Raw genomic sequence first — 17,119 nt, 5'->3', positions numbered from 1 at the left:
CAACTCTCTGGAGCATCAGCTCCGAGCTTTTGTTATTCACGCTCCCCTCCTGCCCAGTGTAAGAGCCGCTGCCTCTGTCTCCAGTCCCACATCACTGGAACACATCTGGACTCCGTCATATTTCATTTTGTTAAACATGCGGATGCAGCATACCAGCAATTATAAGAATGTAACCCAGGGGAGAGATGCAGGGGGGAGGAAGGGGCATGATGCAAGAGATGATGGATTCTCTGGCTTCACCTTCACTGTGTGCAATATTGTATAATTTTTTTTTGATGCATTGTATTTTAAAACTGTTTATCCAAGGTATGTTCAATAAAAATAAGCAGCTTGCTCTTGCCATTTGTCATTGCTGGCATGAAAAATCAGTCAAGTGCAATTCAGCACTGTTCCTGTGTTTTTTTTTATGTCCTCACAGGAAAGAAAATGTTTGGAGTATAACATAGAAAATGATAAATGTCCTGGGCAGCCCTCGTTTTTCACGTTGCCCAATAATCAGCAGCACCAATGGAAATGCAGTTGGCCCGCCCCTGCCGGTCTGTTATGAATCCGCGTTCAACTGGAAACCGCACTTCCAGCAGTGGCACCAAAGTGGCGCACCGCGACACGCGGGGCTGAGCGAAGGGGAGTGCGCCTTTAGAAGATGCTCGACTGACACAACACAATTTCTGGTAAGAGACGCGCTGATGTGCGTTTTTTTTATTCCATTACTGTTTTTAAATCTCATTCTACTGAATCAGACATCTGCTCCTCCTGCGCCCTTTTCTCCTGCAGCTCCCCGTGCTTCTTTTGTGCAGCTGATTCCTCACAGACTCCAAACATGCAGGCTGGGTCGAAGTAAAAAAAAAAACGAGCTTTGGGAAGTGAAGAGTATTTTTGTAGTATTTTTATATCTTGAATAAATCGATAAGCGTTTGGATGCCATGGAGGACTTGACGCGTTACGCACTCGAGTACTTTTATCTCCGAGCTTAAAATTAGGATTTTGCTGCAATTTACTTGAGATATTTCCATTTGTCAAACACATCAGACGTCTTATCTGTATAATTTCTCGGGGACATGAAGTAAAGATTGTAGTGGATTTGAGAACATGCCCGCTTTTAAACGCAGCTAAACTTTTTATGGCTGCATGTTGCGTTTAGATTGTCGTTTCCAAGGAGGCAAATCATTGGAGAGGTGCGTTATTGGTTTACACAGTGTTGGGCCTGTCGTGTATTACCATACAGCTCTGAGTTGTAGTGTCAGTGAAAATAAAAGCATGGGCTTCGTCAGGCCGTGGCGGAGGTGTGGATGTTTGTCATCTGTCCTCAAACCGTGCGCGTAGAAAATACGGAGTGCTTGTCTTTGTGTGAGAGCGACGCGCGCCGCCGTGGCTCTGGACATTTTCAGGACACCTTCCGAGCTCCACACGGCGGCTTCGTGTGTCTGCGTTTTCCAAGCAGAAGTGAAACAGATGTGCTGTAATGTCAACAGTCGATTACTCATGCAACATTGCGCGAAAAAAGCATGCGCCCCCGCGTCAAATCCATCCTCTCCATCCGTCCTCTCCACCCCTGCTCTCCAGCTTCCCCGAGACGAACCCGAGGAGTTGGCGGCTTCCTGTTCAGCACCGCAGACAGAGACATAACCCGACATGTCCACACCCACTTCTGGTCCACGCCACCGCGGCTCCTCTCCTCCCAAACGTGGAGAGAGGTCCGCCTACGCGCTGTCAGTTTTAGCGCAGGTTGACTCGCGCTCACCCGGGAGGCATTTGAGTGGTTATTGGATGTGATGTACAGAGAGCGTCGCTATAAACAGCAGCGGAGCACCGGCGTGTTGTTTGCTGAAGCTCAGGTGCACACGGCCAACTGTGCTCTGCCTTCCGTGGGAGCTGCGCGTAATAACTTGGATCATAAAGGGATTTCAGAGGCCTCCGCCATCATTACTTTTGACTGGGAGCAACGTCCACAGCAGCCTCTGGAAAGATCTTATTAATTGCTGCTCAGACAGGAATTTGTGGAATAAGTTATTCATGAACCTGAGCCCTAAGTTACACACAATTAGGCGTGATTAGTCGAATTAAATACCTGGCTACAATCAAGCTGCAGTCTGATGTCTAATTAATCAGCCTTATCCTTTGATTATCATTCACCACATGAGGCCGAGGCCCATCACCAGTGCCTGTAATCATGATGAGTGTTGGTGGCTTTCATTGCCCTTTGGACCACAGCTTCTCCCATCATGCAGCACTAACCGGTCAGTGCTGCACAATCAGGAAAAAGCAGAAACAAATGCAAACATCCCTTCACTGCAGAGACAAGGTTGGTGTGTAAACAAGTGGCCGGTGGTTGTCTTCGTGGTGTGCTGCAAGTGCAGGGACGCTGTCATCTTGAAGCACGGTGGCGCTGGTTGATGGTGAAGTGGATTTGGGTGGAGGGAGAGTGTTGGAGGTTGGTGGGAGAGAGGGGAGGCAGGGGGTGAGGAAGGAGAGTAAAAGGAAGCGAGGGCGAGGTGGAGAGAAACATGCCCGCTGGCCTCCTGTCTGGACACATTACATTTTCATATTCTGATCGAGCACCAGCTGAATATAGATAAATAACAGTCCTTCTTCTCTGCTGTCAACTTAGCGATTTGTCTGTTTTTCACTGACATCGTCATATTTATAGATTCTGCAGCAGCCGCTGGATGTTATCTGTTGGTTTAGTGTCCAGCTGATGACTAATATTGCATCTGCCTTTAGCTGGATTTGTGCAAAGACGCAGTGTTTGCTCTACCTGTGGGATAATCTCAGTTACAGGGCTGGATTTATCCTTGAGTGGATCCTGGGGCAAAAATGAACCATTGGGCCCCCCCATGAAGTCATTACATTTTTAGTCTGACCCATTTTGCCTCAGAACCAAACCAATACTCCTTAACTTTGCATCATGAAACCAAAGACAAGAATCTTATGTATTTAAATTCAACATTGATAAAGCTTTATCAGGACTGTGTGGGTGTGGATTGATCCGATTCAACCCACACCTATAATCACACTCCATTTAAAAAATATTCCATAATGCCAGAACTGTGTGCTGACCACCAGAAATAGTTTCTTTTGGGGCTTTACATGTGTAAAAACTAGATTTCTACACCTCCACATTGACATTACTGTGTTTCAGTGTTGAATATCTCTGAGCAAATTTGAAATTAATCATAATACAGCAGCATACTTCACCGAGGGAACCTGGGGGCTTTGTGCTCCCTAAGGGTTAGTTGCCAGCTTTGCCTGGTTTGAATGTATAATACATCTGGATTACATGTGTAATCTCTTCAGCATTTACTCTCCAGCTGTTTATATATGCCTACTCTTTCTGCTTGCCACGTATATCATTAATGCTTGACGCTCTCTCCGATCTGTGTCCTGCCAGGTTGAGTGACGAGCCTGCTGTCCCATCGCCGCCATGATAGCCACGGGCGGCCTGCTGCGCATGAACCGGCGCCAAGATTCCCTCCGCTCCAAAAACCGAGCGGAGAACAAGCGGAAGCGGAAACCGAAAAAGAAGAAGAACGATGTGGTGGTGGTGAAGGGGAAGCTTAATTTGTGCTCCCCGGCCGGTTTGGTTGCTGCAGTTGGAGTTATAGTTCTCATTGTGGGGATTTCTATGGCTGTACTTGGCTACTGGCCCAGTCAGAACCAGCAGGAGTACCAGGAGCGACGCAGAATGGGAGCGTACCACAACAACAGGCTGAGCTTCTCCAAGAGTCCACCTGTGCCCTCAAACCTCACCCATGATAAGTCTCCCTCCGTCTTGAACCAGAGCCATGCTAACAGCAGCGCCACCGACCCCTCCCCTCACTGTGGCTTCCTCTGTGACTTCCTGAATAATCACCTGTACTCGGACAATCTGAAAGTCTTTGGCCCGCTGGTGATGGGAATCGGCATTTTCCTCTTCATCTGCGCCAATGCAGTCCTCCATGAAAATCGTGACAAGAAAACCAAAATCATCAACCTGAGGGATATCTACTCCACGGTGATAGATCTGCACAGTATACGGTCGAAGGAGTACTCCCCCCTCAACGGTTTGGTGAACTACACTCAGTCGAGGAGCGCGGAGGCCCCGTCGGGCTCTTTACCTTCCAGTGGGATGCTCACCCGCAGCTCCTGGCCCTCCACTGGACTTGGTTTCCAGGGGGAGTTGGGGGGCGAGGAGGCGTTTAGACGCCAGTCTTTGGCCAGCAGGCCTCGTAGCTGGTCCAGAGATGTCCAGACCTTCACAGACACTGTCTACAGCATCTACAAAGACTACAGCAATAGCAGCAAGCAGGCGCCACAGCCCCGCCAGTGGGAGACCACCTCCATCGTCACCTCCTCTGTGAACGCCTTCACCCTCCCTGTGATCAAACTGAACAACTGTGAGGTGGAGGGGTCTGAGAGGGAGGAGGCGGGGGGGCACTCACGGGAAGGGGTCGTCATCGAGGCCGATGCTGGAAGCATTAGTGAGGAGGGACAGGCCAGCAGCAGCCACACTGACGAGGCCAGCAGCAAGGAGAGGGACGCCTCCACAGCAGATCGTCCCCCACCCCGTCACAGCCACGAGGACATAGCCACAGACACCGCTGACCAGCAGGGGGCGCTGCAGGCTCAGCCTCAACCACAGTGGACACAGCTGTTTCCCCCATCACCTGTTGCCAGGGCGATGGGGTCACGGCTGTCGCTCAACTCCCTCACAGATCAGCCCAGGTCTGTGCGACGCTGCAGCCTGTCTGTGTCTGTGTGTAGTCAAGGCGACAGAGGCAGGCGCTTCAGCTGCCCTCGGCTGGAGCGCTCCAACAGTAAGGGCTACATCAAACTGACTGATCTGGGGGGCGAGTCCTTCGAAGCCCCTGACACAGACACCTCTTTAGTGGCCACTGAACGGGAAGTAGCAGCGGACTCAGTTGTAGCAGCAGCAGCAGCCGTGGAGGAAGAAGCTCAGGGAGAGGACGACCTGGTGACGCCCAGCACCTCTGCAGAATACTAGACATTTCTTTTTCTTTCTTTTGCTCATGAGCCTCCTAAAACTCTTCAATGTCTCGTTCTTTGCTTCGTGCCCTCTTCTTGGATTGCTGACGCGAAGCCGGGCCATTCCAGGGGAGAGGAAACGTGGAGAGTAAGCAGCTATAAGGACTATTGAAACATAGCCATGAACACTCAAGAGCAAGGATCTTTACAAACACCACATCCACAACTTACAATATTCAGATGTAAAGTTTCTATTTTTTGCAATGTAGCAAGAGCAATACTAAAGACTTGTAAGAAGATTTAGTACAGATTTAGAAAAGAAGAATATCTGACGAGTTTGAACTCCTTTTTTCTATAACACTAGGCAAACATTGTAGCTTGTAGAATTGCCAAAAACTGTCACTGGGAGCTTCTGTGCGACGTGTTGTACTGTGGCATGGACACACGCCACAGAAAACTACAAAACATAGCCTAGATTTATTTCTCTACATCGTTGTGGTAATATCACATGAATAAGTGAACTGAATTGAATCTCAGGTAGACGTTTGGTTTAGGATCAGGACCTTGAGGACGAGGTCTTCCCTATTATGTGCACACATGTTTATATGAGACGTTCATGGTTGAATAAACTTGACTGTAACACCTCCTGTCTGCTCTGAAAGGTGTCCTTGTGTGAGATGAGATTAAATGTGGAGATGAAACAGTCAGAAAGAAGTTATGTGTGCGTGATTAAGCGTGTGGCAAACCCAGAGATATAGATTTAGTTCTCCTGCTCCTCAGCAGCTCTACTGGGAAAGACTGCAGTGGTATTGATGTTACATTATCTCTGCTAACTCAACTGAGACCAGTCACCTTTGCTACAGTTTTTAATTATGGGGCTTTACCATTAAAAGGGGAATAATTATCAGTAACCGTTATCTGCTGATTCAGATTGGTGATGAATAAAAGGAAGAATCAATAGAAACTGTATTGATAAAATCTCCAGAAGCATCTTGAACAACCTGATTGCACTTTTTAATTTTGTGTCTTTAACTCCAGTAAAAAGATTTGTCATAATTTAATGTTTTAATGTCGTTGTGGAAGTCAAACACATTCTTCCAAATGCTCCCAGGTAGTAGGATTACCATTCACATCGTTTTCATACTCATCAGTGCCAGTCATCGAAAAACTTGTCATTTAACTTTCGATCTTGAGGAGTTGTCATCTGAACGTGTTCCCTGAACCAGTGGCCATGAAAAGTAAATCATTGGTGGAAAGTAACTACAAGTATATTTAACTGTATGTTGTTTGAGTTTTTCCATTTAATGCATCTTTTCATTCAGTATTGTTTCAATTTTTACTCCATTTCTATTTTTACATTGTCAGCTGCAGAAAGTTATATCCAAGAGGTTTTTTTTATGTTATTTACTGATGACTACAAACACCTCAGTGTGATAAAATTCTCCTCCAGCCTCCAAAATGACCATAACATTGAACCAATGAGCAAATTCAATCAAAACTCAAAACAATCACACAAAGTGAGATTTATTATTACAGTTGTGTACCATTACACTGAATTAGCTTCAGCTCAGTAAAGCAACTTGCAAATTAGCTTCACATAGACAATCTGCAACATTAAAAATCAGTTTATACATCAATAACTATAACCCAAGACTAAAATAATATAAAGTACATCATGGGGATCCTTCTGCTGCATAGTGAAGAGTTTGACTTTTAGTTGTACTTTTCCTGAGCAAAATTTTGGCGACCATCTTCCTGGACTGGTTGGGGTGAAAGGATAAAAATGGGGGAGTGAGACATACAGAGAGAGAGAGAGAGAGAGAGACTAGGAAAAGTTATGACATATTTAAGGGTTAATACTTAGAATATAGGTCAAGATTGTGAATAATAAGAATAATAATGAGAAGAAGAAGGAAAAGAAGAATTATCATCATCATCATCATCATCATCATCATCATCATCATCGTCATCATCGTTGTTATAAAAACCAAACATACAGCACATGTGGTGAAAATGCTACTTGTAATATGCGTGGCTGTACGGATGTTATTCATGATCATGATATTATTATTATAGTTGTATGAATAATAATAATATGAATAAGAATGATGGTGATTATTATTATTATCAATATTATTATAAAAACAAAGGCTACCTGTCGTCTTTCATCTCAGTTTTCACATTAATCACACAAACTTCAGACGTGGCCCTCTAGTGGTCATGTGACATGAGATAAATGTCCTGCTCTTCCTGTGAGCTGCCACTAGGAGGCGCTGATCTATTTATAGTTGACTTGTTGTTGTGGGCGCGCCCGGTTCTGAGCACGATGAGCGCCGTTCCGGAGGCGGGAGGGGCGGAGTTAACGCGGGGCTGCTCCTCCTGCGGGTCTCGGACAGAAGAGCCTCCCACAGGTGTCCGCTCCTTTTCCGCCCGGACGAGCCCCGCGTCGGGATCCTGCTCCCCCCGGTGACCCGCAGCTCTCAGCCGGCAAACGGAGCTCCTGTCCCCGCTCACAGGACCCAGGTACAGTGCGGTGCGGTGTTCATGACGGCTGGTTTGTCGAGCGCTCAGCCGCGTGCACACACACACACACACACACACACACACACACACACACACACACACACACAGCACATTTATACTGAGACTCCGAACTGGGAATGAAGCGCGTTAGAGCCTCCCGGTGAAGTTATGTGAACATCTGGCAGATGTTTGATTGTCACTTCCAACAAGTTGTTTTTATGTCGGATCGTGATAATAATGAAAGTCTCTCTCTCTGTTGCACCCACCGGTTCCCACTGTGACCCGCTGCGTCCCTGGTGACTTGAAATATGAACTGGTGAGTACAAGCTTTCATTCACACAAGCTTCTGATTCTGATTCTGATTCTGGGGAAGCAAAGTTCACACACAGTTGATGAAACGTCACTTTTAGTTTCTCTAATTAGGGTCAAACAAAAGGCACCAAAGTCATTCAGTGCTGATGAAGTGATCACAACTCTTAAGGTGGAATTATTTTTTCAAGTGTGTAATAAGCTGGAGGTTTTTCCAACCTCAGATTTCACCACAGATTCAATTGACGGACAGTTTCTCAATGACACTTTGGTCTGAAGGCCTTTGAACGTGCTGACTGAGGTCTGTCACGCTGACATGTCTCCAGATCAGCATTTTTTCTTTGGCTGTTTCTTAACTTAACTTGAATCACTGCTGAGCTAGCACACACACACACACACACACACACATACATGTACAGAGTCACACACACACACACCTGATCCAAAGTCTGCTGGGCACAGACGGGCAGTTCGGAAATGGGAAGTGCTCACAGCATGTGTTTCCGTTTAGTCGCTCCCCAAAATAGAGAATGAATCAAAGAAGGAAGGGCTCTTTGTCGTAATACTCTGAAATGATCTTTCATGGACTTCACACTGCACATTCAGACCAGACGAGACATCTAAACACTGGACTGCTTGGTCGATTCTCTCATATCCTGAAGGTCCACTTGTGTTCGATCAAGTCTTATTTAATATTTAGGGTTTTGGACATGTGCTTTTAATAGGGAGCATTGTTTTTTATGGCCGTTCACAGAGTTCAGTAGCTTTAGCGGGTTTATGAGGTTGAATGATGAAGGTGAACGTACAGGAGCGGGGAGATAAGGCCGGGCAAAGTCTGTGGGACCGAACATGTTCATAGGCTGTTAGTGGCATGTGCAGTCCTGCAGCTTCTATCTGGACAGTGTTCATTAATGAATCATTCCTGAGGCGGGGGGGGGGGACCCTCAAATGTAAAATGTACACAATGTGGGTCGTACCATGTCTGCAGGGGAGTTGGTGTTATATCATCCCATGAGTGTCTTATGTAATGTACGGTTGTCTGCAGTGACAGTTGGAACCGAAGGTGCTGGATTTTCAGGAAAAAAGCTTCCCGCTGCAAATTAGATCCATTAAGCAACATTGATACATCAAGTTTTCTTTATTAGCACTCGGTTGTTTGTTTACACACTCAGTCTTTATGGAGCAGCATTGTCATTCATTTGGAGCCATGTGGTGAATTTAAGCCCAATATTCACTCTCTTTTTGTGGTTTCCACCGACTCCTGGGGAAAGTGTTTGGCTCTTAAGCTGCTAACTGCTTCACTTTGTCCACCAGCTTGTTCCTTACTGAGTCTGTCGGTTGTCTGGTGCAGAGCACGAACGTTTTATAGACTTTTTGACGAAGAAAAAAAACACACCGAACCAAAACTGTTTTAGATTTGTCCGAACAAATGGCTGGTTTCATTTTGCTCCTGTCCCTTACAGTAAGAACCTGACTGAGGAAGAGGCCTTAAAAGTGGAATTCCATTCAGGAAACTCCTGGGCATTATTTTCAAACAAGAGGTTTCCCAGATGGGGTCTCACAGCCCGAACACAGGCCGCTACACTGCTCAAAATGTCATAATCCCATGGCTACAAATTCAAAATGGAAAGTTGCACTTACAGAGCAGCTAGTCCACAATAAATTACGTGATACCAACCCCAACATGGGAAAGTGTATTTAAATTTTGTGGGTGACCATGTTTCTTGCCTGTTTTTTTCCGAGCCAGGCCGCCGGAGCACAGGAGGGTTGTAATTATGGGAAAGCAGTGGGGAGTTTCCAAATTCTGAATCTGAGAGGAATGCAGCGTGCGTCCGAAAGTTGTTTGTTTCATCAGGTGTGGATTCGAAGAAGCGGTTGAGGCCAAATCGCTGAAAAGCCCATTTTGGCGTTAGTCATCGTCATGTGTGACCCCGGTGACCTTTGCTCAGAAAGAGAAAACGTGCTCCTTCAGGAAAATGGATGTGACTGTTTTTGCATTCCTCAACCCACACAGGATGACGTAACAAGATTAAATCTAATTTCTGTGGCCCAAAGAAAAGCTCATTCATGTCTCCTCTCCGTCTTCTAGTGTCTCCACATGAAAGATTTCCCACAGTTTTTTTTTCCATTTGATATTACCAGTGATAAACACTATCTCCTATTCATCCCAGGAATTCAAATCAACTGCTACGATCAATATCACGGGTGTAGTGCTGCAGGAGAACACAGCGTCACCTCCTGCTCTTTGATGCTGTTTGAGGCATGAAGGAGGTGGAGGGGCCATGTGTGCAGGAGTTAAAGGTTAGAAGAAATAGTCTACACAGATCTGCCATTATCACAATTTACTGATAAGATGCGCAAATGTTAAGAGAAAAGTAATATCTGCAGACGCTGGGTTGAGTTATTACACTGCACCCACAACCACAGCACATAAGATGCTGGAGCCTTTATTGAACGACCCCCGCTAATAATGTCTGCTCGGTAACAGTAAACGGCAAAACAAATTATACGTAAGTTTAGTTTTTTAAAAACTAAACTTTTCTTTTTTATATTTAAATTAGAATTGCAGCATATCATTATGTTGCACCAGTTGGCAAACAGAACATTTCGAGTGCATTTATTGATTAATCTGCTGTTTATTTTCTCAATTTATAAATTCATCCATAGGGAAATTGACCATCAGTTTCCTAAATTTACTTATTCAAATGTGTCACCGTCTAAAGCCATAAAATAAAAAGACAATCATTTAAATTGCCAACATATTGCTTGAAAAATAAAAGTATTCCGATTTCTGAAAGTCTTCAGTACAAATTGCATTATGTCATCATGCAAGTGACATGATCCTAAAAATTACAGCCAAACGCCCTTAATTCTCTCTGACACCATTCTTGATTAGATTGTTTGATTGAACCGACATAATCTAAGTTCTGTAACTGTTGTGATAAGTGATTCATCATCAAGGTGATTCATCATTCAAGTGATTCAAGATTTCGCTGGTTTTGGCTCCTTGTAAATATATGTTGTGTAAATTTTTTAAAAACAAAATTGCTAAGGAAAATAGTCACGAGTTGTGCTGCCTCCTCAGTAGTTCACAGTCAGCTGAAGTGAGCCGAGCTCCACACGTGAGCTCAGTGTCTCTCGGAGCAGCAGGAGATAACACGTATGACTCAATCTTGCTGAGTGGAAGAGATAAGCTTGTTGAGAGTCCTGTTATCTCCCCCAGTGATGCTGGATCACTTGGGAGCCATGTGGACCGTCTTTGCCTTATAAAGCTGCGGCTCCTGGGACGGCACCTTGACAGTCCCGGAGGTATTTATAGTGGAGAGTCGGGGCTACAAACTGGGATTCCGTTTGACTTCCCCTTTAAATGTGTTACTGTGCAGGAATTTTTGTTTGCTGCCAAAAAATTCAGACGCTTACGTTTATCCAAACTACCCGTCACAGCTTTAGTGTTACTAAACAAACTAAACACAGAAGATGTAAAGCTTGCACAGTAAACTACATTTTAGTGTCTTCCAGTAGCTGGAATGATCATGTGTTTTATTTCAGGTTTAAACAATCCAATTAAAGATATAGATGAAAACATCGACCCTGATTTAACATATGACCCGTTGAACTTTCTTTGAACTATGCCGCCAAAATCAATTAAGCAATATCTCTACCTCATCTCCACCACTTCATATACACATATATCACCCTCCCTTAAGCTGAAATATCGATATCCATAGAAAGCTCTAAAAGAGAAGGGTGATTCCAAACACTGCTGCTGTTTTTTTCTTTTCAGCCACATGTCCTTGTCTGCAATCACTTGAAGGGCACAATCATTACCCCACTGTTTCCAAAGGTCACGGCTGCATTTATGATTCCTCAAGATAAGATGTGCTCCCTGCAATGAAAAAAATAAAATAAAAAAGGAGTGTCCCTTGCCATTTTTGCTTAAAATCATCTTTGCAATCTTGCTTAAAAGGAAGCCAGAGTGGGAAACACCGACTTGTCCAACAGGAGATGTGATGTGACGAGGGAGTGCTCATGGTGAGGTGTTGATTTGGGAGTTTTGGCCCAGTTTGGGGTGTCGGAATCAGAATCAGATAGTATGCTTGCTGGTCGGCTTTTCACAAGTGAGAAGGCAGCAGGGGAAATAGTAGCTCTGGTCAGTCAGAGGTGAAGTGCAAAACAGAAATGGTCCCAAATCATTGAAATAAACCTGCAACCAGTGATAAGACTGAACTGATAGAGACTGAAACCTCGACCTTGAGGCAACACTTTTTTTTGTGATTACTTTGCACGTTATTGATATTTTTAGAACCTGTATCCAGTCAATACAAGCTCTCTATCCTTTATATACCTTTGTCTTTAGCCCTCACTCACAGTTATTCTTGTTTTTAAAAGGATATGATGACTTGATGCCTGGATCAAGCAACAGGCAACTCAACTCCTGTGCAGTTTTTTTAATCTCTTTTTAATTCAATTGTTAACTGCCTCGCTCATAATGTGAATAATCAGGCGTGTCCCAATTATTCACTATTTTGTGTCTTTTACTTGTATCGCCATCGATGTGTTAAGGCCTTTAAGATCTGCTAATTATAAATGACTACATATGCATTAATCTTTGTAACAGGGCCCATGTTAATGCCCTGACTATGGTGGCTCTGTGTGAAAACAAAATAGAAATTTAGACCAGGAATTATTTTCCCCCGGACCACAGGGATGGCAGGGAATGTACGTCAGGATTTAATTTATTTAAATTGAATCACATAGCTGATTTACTTTGTATTGAAAGGAGCATGCTTCAGTGTAATGATGTATTAATGAAGGCTTGCTTGTTCTGACCTCAGAGCTCGAGAGTTTGGATTTCTGTAATGAGGTCCACTCTGCAAATACACATTTTCATACACACCAGGATTGGCTGATTAAAATGTGTTATTTTTGAATGAGTAATGATTTGAAATAACTTCAGTTTCTGTTTCAGTTTTAGTCAAGTTTATTTACGAAGTTGCTATGCAAGCAGAAGATGTGATGAATGTATCCAAGGCTTTAAATCCCATCAGATGATAATAAGATAGTGGAAATGGTGCTGTGTCGATACTTGTTTAAAATGTGAGTGATTCAGAGTTAAAGGAGTTCAAGGTCGAGGCTTGGGAGCAGAAGAGCAGGACAGGAAGTAAGTGTCTGTACGCAGCAGAAAAAAGTGAAGACTTAAGCAGCCACATAAGCGAAGTAGAGTCCAGAGATCACATGTTGTCTGTCTCGTGTGGTTTTAATCATTCTGCCGACTGAGGGCTGTTTCTCTGAGGAGTCATAGCTCTGAACTCTCACCCCCCTGCAGGTGAAACCTCAGGGACACGAGAAACTGTTTTTCCATTTCAGCTAAACTCTCCATTTGTGAAACACAGATGTGAACATTACTTCCTCTGACATGAAAATTTTTCTTCATAGGGTGGAAATTTACAACGTACAGTATTATATTAACTAACAAGGACAAACAGAACGTTATGTCTTAGCAAAATTCAATTCCCTCTATATGCCAGTACAGAGTGGGTGTGTGTTGTGTTTCGTGGCACAGTCACACTTTTCCAATCGACATGATGACTCTTCTTGGAATTTAATGTGATTTTAAAGGAATTGAAACGGTATAACTTTAGCCTGCTTATAATAACAATTGTTTCGATTTATTAACGTTTACATCAAATGTCTGATGGTTTCGTGAAAGCTCAGTCAGCGCGGCCAATACCACCGACCGCACTTCCTTTTTTTTCATCTTTCATCTGCGGAACCAAAACATTCAGTCTGTCACTGGATATAAAACTGAAGGCAGCAGCTTGTCAGGTGGTTACACGAGCCAACAGCACATCAGAGTAAATACACTAGAGTTAAATGAGACAGACTGAAAACGCTAGTGGACAATACTGAAAACACCCCCCTCAATCCTCAAACATTTCTTATATTGTCAAAATCATAAACAGGGTGCAGACACTTAAATGAGACATCGTACACACACACATTTAGACTCAGAACTCTATGATCCTGAAGGATTTGGCAGGAATTTCGTATAAGGGGGTTTTCCGACCGTGATGTCATCACAGTCTCCTGTACAGAAGAGAGAGAGAGAGGGAGAGTTTAAGGTTATTCTCTCTCTCCCACCAAGTTGTGATGCCCTTGCTGTTTGTGTGATTAAGCAAAAACTAACCAACCAATTTTCATTACATTTTGTAGAAGGGTGGGGCTTTGACCGAAGAAGAACTAGTTAAATTTAGGCGTGGGTCCGCAGGGGGGCGGATTCCTCTGGATCTTGATGAAACATTTAATAGTGTGTGAAATTTGGTGCAGCTTGATTGAATTTCAGGAGAATGTTGTGGTTCTTTGTGGTATGTGCTCAACTGAGAAGCACTTTTTGCTCCCTGGTGGTCAAAATGGCTTAATGCAGCTTCAAAGGCCAGTTTATGCATCATGTGCTTTTGATTTCTGCACTAATATTTTTGACTATGCACTAAACTAAATGTGTATAAATTAATGTTTTACATCATTCAGTTGTCATTACAATCAGGTTCAGTGTTTAAGTCCTGAATTAATCTCTGCAGAAGTCGGACAATTACGTATCAAGAAAAAATGTAATAATAAATCAGAGCTTCATTGTAATTTGCTGTTTTTAACAAGGAAAGCATTTAAGAATTTGTATTTCCTGTGAAGACGAGTCATTATGCAGCCTCTCATTTTCCAATTTCAGATTGTTTACTGCATTACAGCCGCACAGTCACCACCCACTGGCCAGACAGGCCCCCGATGAGCAGTGTCTGGGACGATCAGTCGGGTCATGACAACACTGAGCCAGACTCCACCTGCTCTAAATGTAGATAACTATTGTTTGGCCGAGTGGAGAACAGACACCCCAGTTATTTGTAACTGTGTTTTGAATAATGTTGTGGTGATGCACTGACTCGTCAGTACAATTACGCTCCTGAGAACCTTGAGAACAAGAAATGAAGGAGGAAGTGAAAGACATAACTCTGGAGAAATGAGAGAATGATGCGACAGCTGACGTCACTGAATCATTTTAAGCTGCAGATTGTGAAATTGTCACAACCTTGGACTTTTATCCTTGGACTTCTTATTGTTAACGGAGGTATCGCATTCACACTCGGGATGATGGCTCAATAAGTTATTACAGTGTCTGAGATCACTCTGAAACAAGTATCCTTGTGACAGCCTCTCTCAGATATTATTTCTCCTCCCTGCATTGAAGGTTACAGGAATATTTAGTTACATGTGTTGTCAGGCCACTGCAGCTCAAAACCTCTTTCTCCTCACTGCCCGTCTGTGTTGACGAATTAGACTTTGCATGTACAACAGCTCTTATTGTAATGTGAATTATACGTCTTCAGTGTAAAACCTCCATTGTTGTTTCCATTGAGCTTGTTTTATGAGTTGTGTTACAATTAGCTAGAGGCTGAATGAGGAGCCAGCTGTCTGGCTGCTGCACATAAGAGCTGCACTGTGTGTTATTACATTTACTCTCTATTATCTCAAAGCCATGCCTCCCCTGTCTCCGCTACTATTTAGGGAATTCATGTTCGACTGCAGCAGAAGAAATAAGTAGTAAGACATCATGTGCGTAACCATATCTTTATATTTGTGGACTTCTACAGTGTCGGCATGTAGTTTCCTACGAGAGCATGAAAGCAATTAGATGAAATAAAAGTGAAATGGGTGACCGAGTCGGGTCAAGTTCCCACTGGGAGGCAGGAGGCAAAACCCCACAAAGTCCCTGGAGGGAACAACACAGACACTAATTACAAACTGGCTTTTATGTCTGTGTTTGCGCACAGAGGAACATACGAACTATAGAGGAGGGGACCAGATGTGTGGTGTCTTTACATGCATGTGCTTATTATTAACTTGGTTTAATATGGCCTGGATTTATGTTTTCTAATTTCAGTTCTTTTACTATGTAAGAGCAGTAATCTTACAATTCAACAATTACAAGTCAAAACCTCTCATATTAGTACGCCTGCTCAACCTGTCGGTTGGTCGGAGAGAGTAAAGTACCTCTTTTTTATAGTACAGAACTGTAGTACAAGTACTTTGTGACATTCCGTCGCTTATTCAGTTTCATTTAATCTCATCTTCCTTTAAATGGAAATTACTCCCTGAGAAAAACAGGGTGTGTGTGTGTGTGTGTGTGTGTGTGTGTGTGTGTGTGTGTGTGTGTGTGTGTGTGTGTGTGTGTGTGTGTGTGTGTGTGTGTGTGTGTGTGTGTGTGTGTGTCGGTAACTGCCCCGCTGTCCAGATCTCCCACAATTCTTCGGTGTCAGTAGTGGTGGAGTGTGATAGGCTGCTGGAGGAGCAGAGGGGGGAACTGCAGCAGAGTAGCACCGCTGTCAGGAAGCAGGAGCCCGCTAACAACTCGCCGAACCAGCCGAGCAAGGACGGCTGTACCCGGTAACGAACCTCCTCTTTGTTTTCACCGCTTCCCTCTGGTTGTCTCACCCTCAGACAGCTTTAGCACCGGATGCATTCGCGGCATCTCCACACGTCCATGTCTCGGTTTAGCCATTTTAGCCTAATTTGACAACAACCAGGACGGTGACAGCTTCATCGGCGTTAGAATCCTCTCCGGCTGTTTCCAGTCAGGCGGAAAAAAAAGTCCGGTGGGACGTGGCTGAACCGTGGTTCTCTGAATCCCGCTGGGGTTTTTTTTTTTTTTCTGTGTAGCTGTATTTCTGTGAGTAAAAACGAGCCGACGTGTCGGAAGCTAAAAGTCAAAAGCTAGCGTTGTATTTCAAATGAATAACGAGGTGTGTGTGTGTGGTGTGGGGGGGGGAACGACGCGGCAGAGATGCGTTGAATCAAACGTTTTTATTGCGGGAGGGAGGCTGCGTGGACCCGGTGACGTTTGGGGACATGTCACCGGGTGAAAACGGTGAAATTTGCGGGATCCAGATGCGACGTCCTGGGCTGTTTGTGATCTGCAGTGCGGGTAGGCGTGGCCAGGGGGGGCCCGGATCCGCTCCTAGCATCCTCTCATCCCCCGCGGGCTCCGCTGGCAATGGCCGGAGGTCTGACTGGACAGTTTCGTCTGGATGCACAGTGAGCTGTGGGTGCAGATGCGTTGGAAGCCGCAGCCACATCACCGGGGAAAAGGGAGGCCTTTGCTTTGCTTTGCTTTCTAATCAAATATGCTTTATTGTGCCCATGGGGACATTCATCTTGGGCCGGAGTGCTGCAGCAGCTGCAGAACAGCACCTTGCAACAGCAAACAACAAGGACACATCGTGTCAGAGCCAGAATAATTAATGCAGAATCAAAGTGAGTCTTAAAAACACTTAGA

The 17,119-nt window shown here is 44.4% G+C and overlaps 2 protein-coding genes across 27 annotated transcripts in view; both read left to right on the top strand.

Annotated features, from left to right (window-relative positions):
- The first annotated feature begins 543 nt into the window (after positions 1-543).
- LOC109643637 (transmembrane protein 200C-like) lies at positions 544-5,609 on the top strand. Its single transcript, XM_020108808.2, has 2 exons — positions 544-671; positions 3,389-5,609. The coding sequence occupies exon 2, from the start codon at positions 3,422-3,424 to the stop codon at positions 4,979-4,981; it is 1,560 nt and encodes a 519-aa protein (XP_019964367.2). The 5' UTR covers positions 544-671; positions 3,389-3,421; the 3' UTR covers positions 4,982-5,609.
- Positions 5,610-7,313: 1,704 nt separating this feature from the next.
- The window catches only part of LOC109642618 (band 4.1-like protein 3), a 43,037-nt gene continuing 33,231 nt past the window's right edge, over positions 7,314-17,119 (top strand). For 21 of the 26 annotated variants that reach the window (XM_020107475.2, XM_020107471.2, XM_069510697.1 and 18 more), the window contains exon 1: positions 16,013-16,230. The gene's annotated coding sequence lies outside the window, so the exon portion shown is untranslated. Of the gene's footprint in view, positions 7,486-7,683; positions 7,802-16,012; positions 16,231-16,368; positions 16,514-17,119 lie in introns of those variants that run through there. The other 5 variants (XM_020107477.2, XM_069510701.1, XM_069510702.1 and 2 more) reach the window with 4 other exon arrangements.

Source organism: Paralichthys olivaceus, chromosome 16 (genome assembly GCF_024713975.1).
Source record: "Paralichthys olivaceus isolate ysfri-2021 chromosome 16, ASM2471397v2, whole genome shotgun sequence".
NCBI classification, from domain to species: Eukaryota; Metazoa; Chordata; class Actinopteri; order Pleuronectiformes; family Paralichthyidae; genus Paralichthys; species Paralichthys olivaceus.
This window is presented reverse-complemented; position numbering and strand designations above follow the sequence as displayed.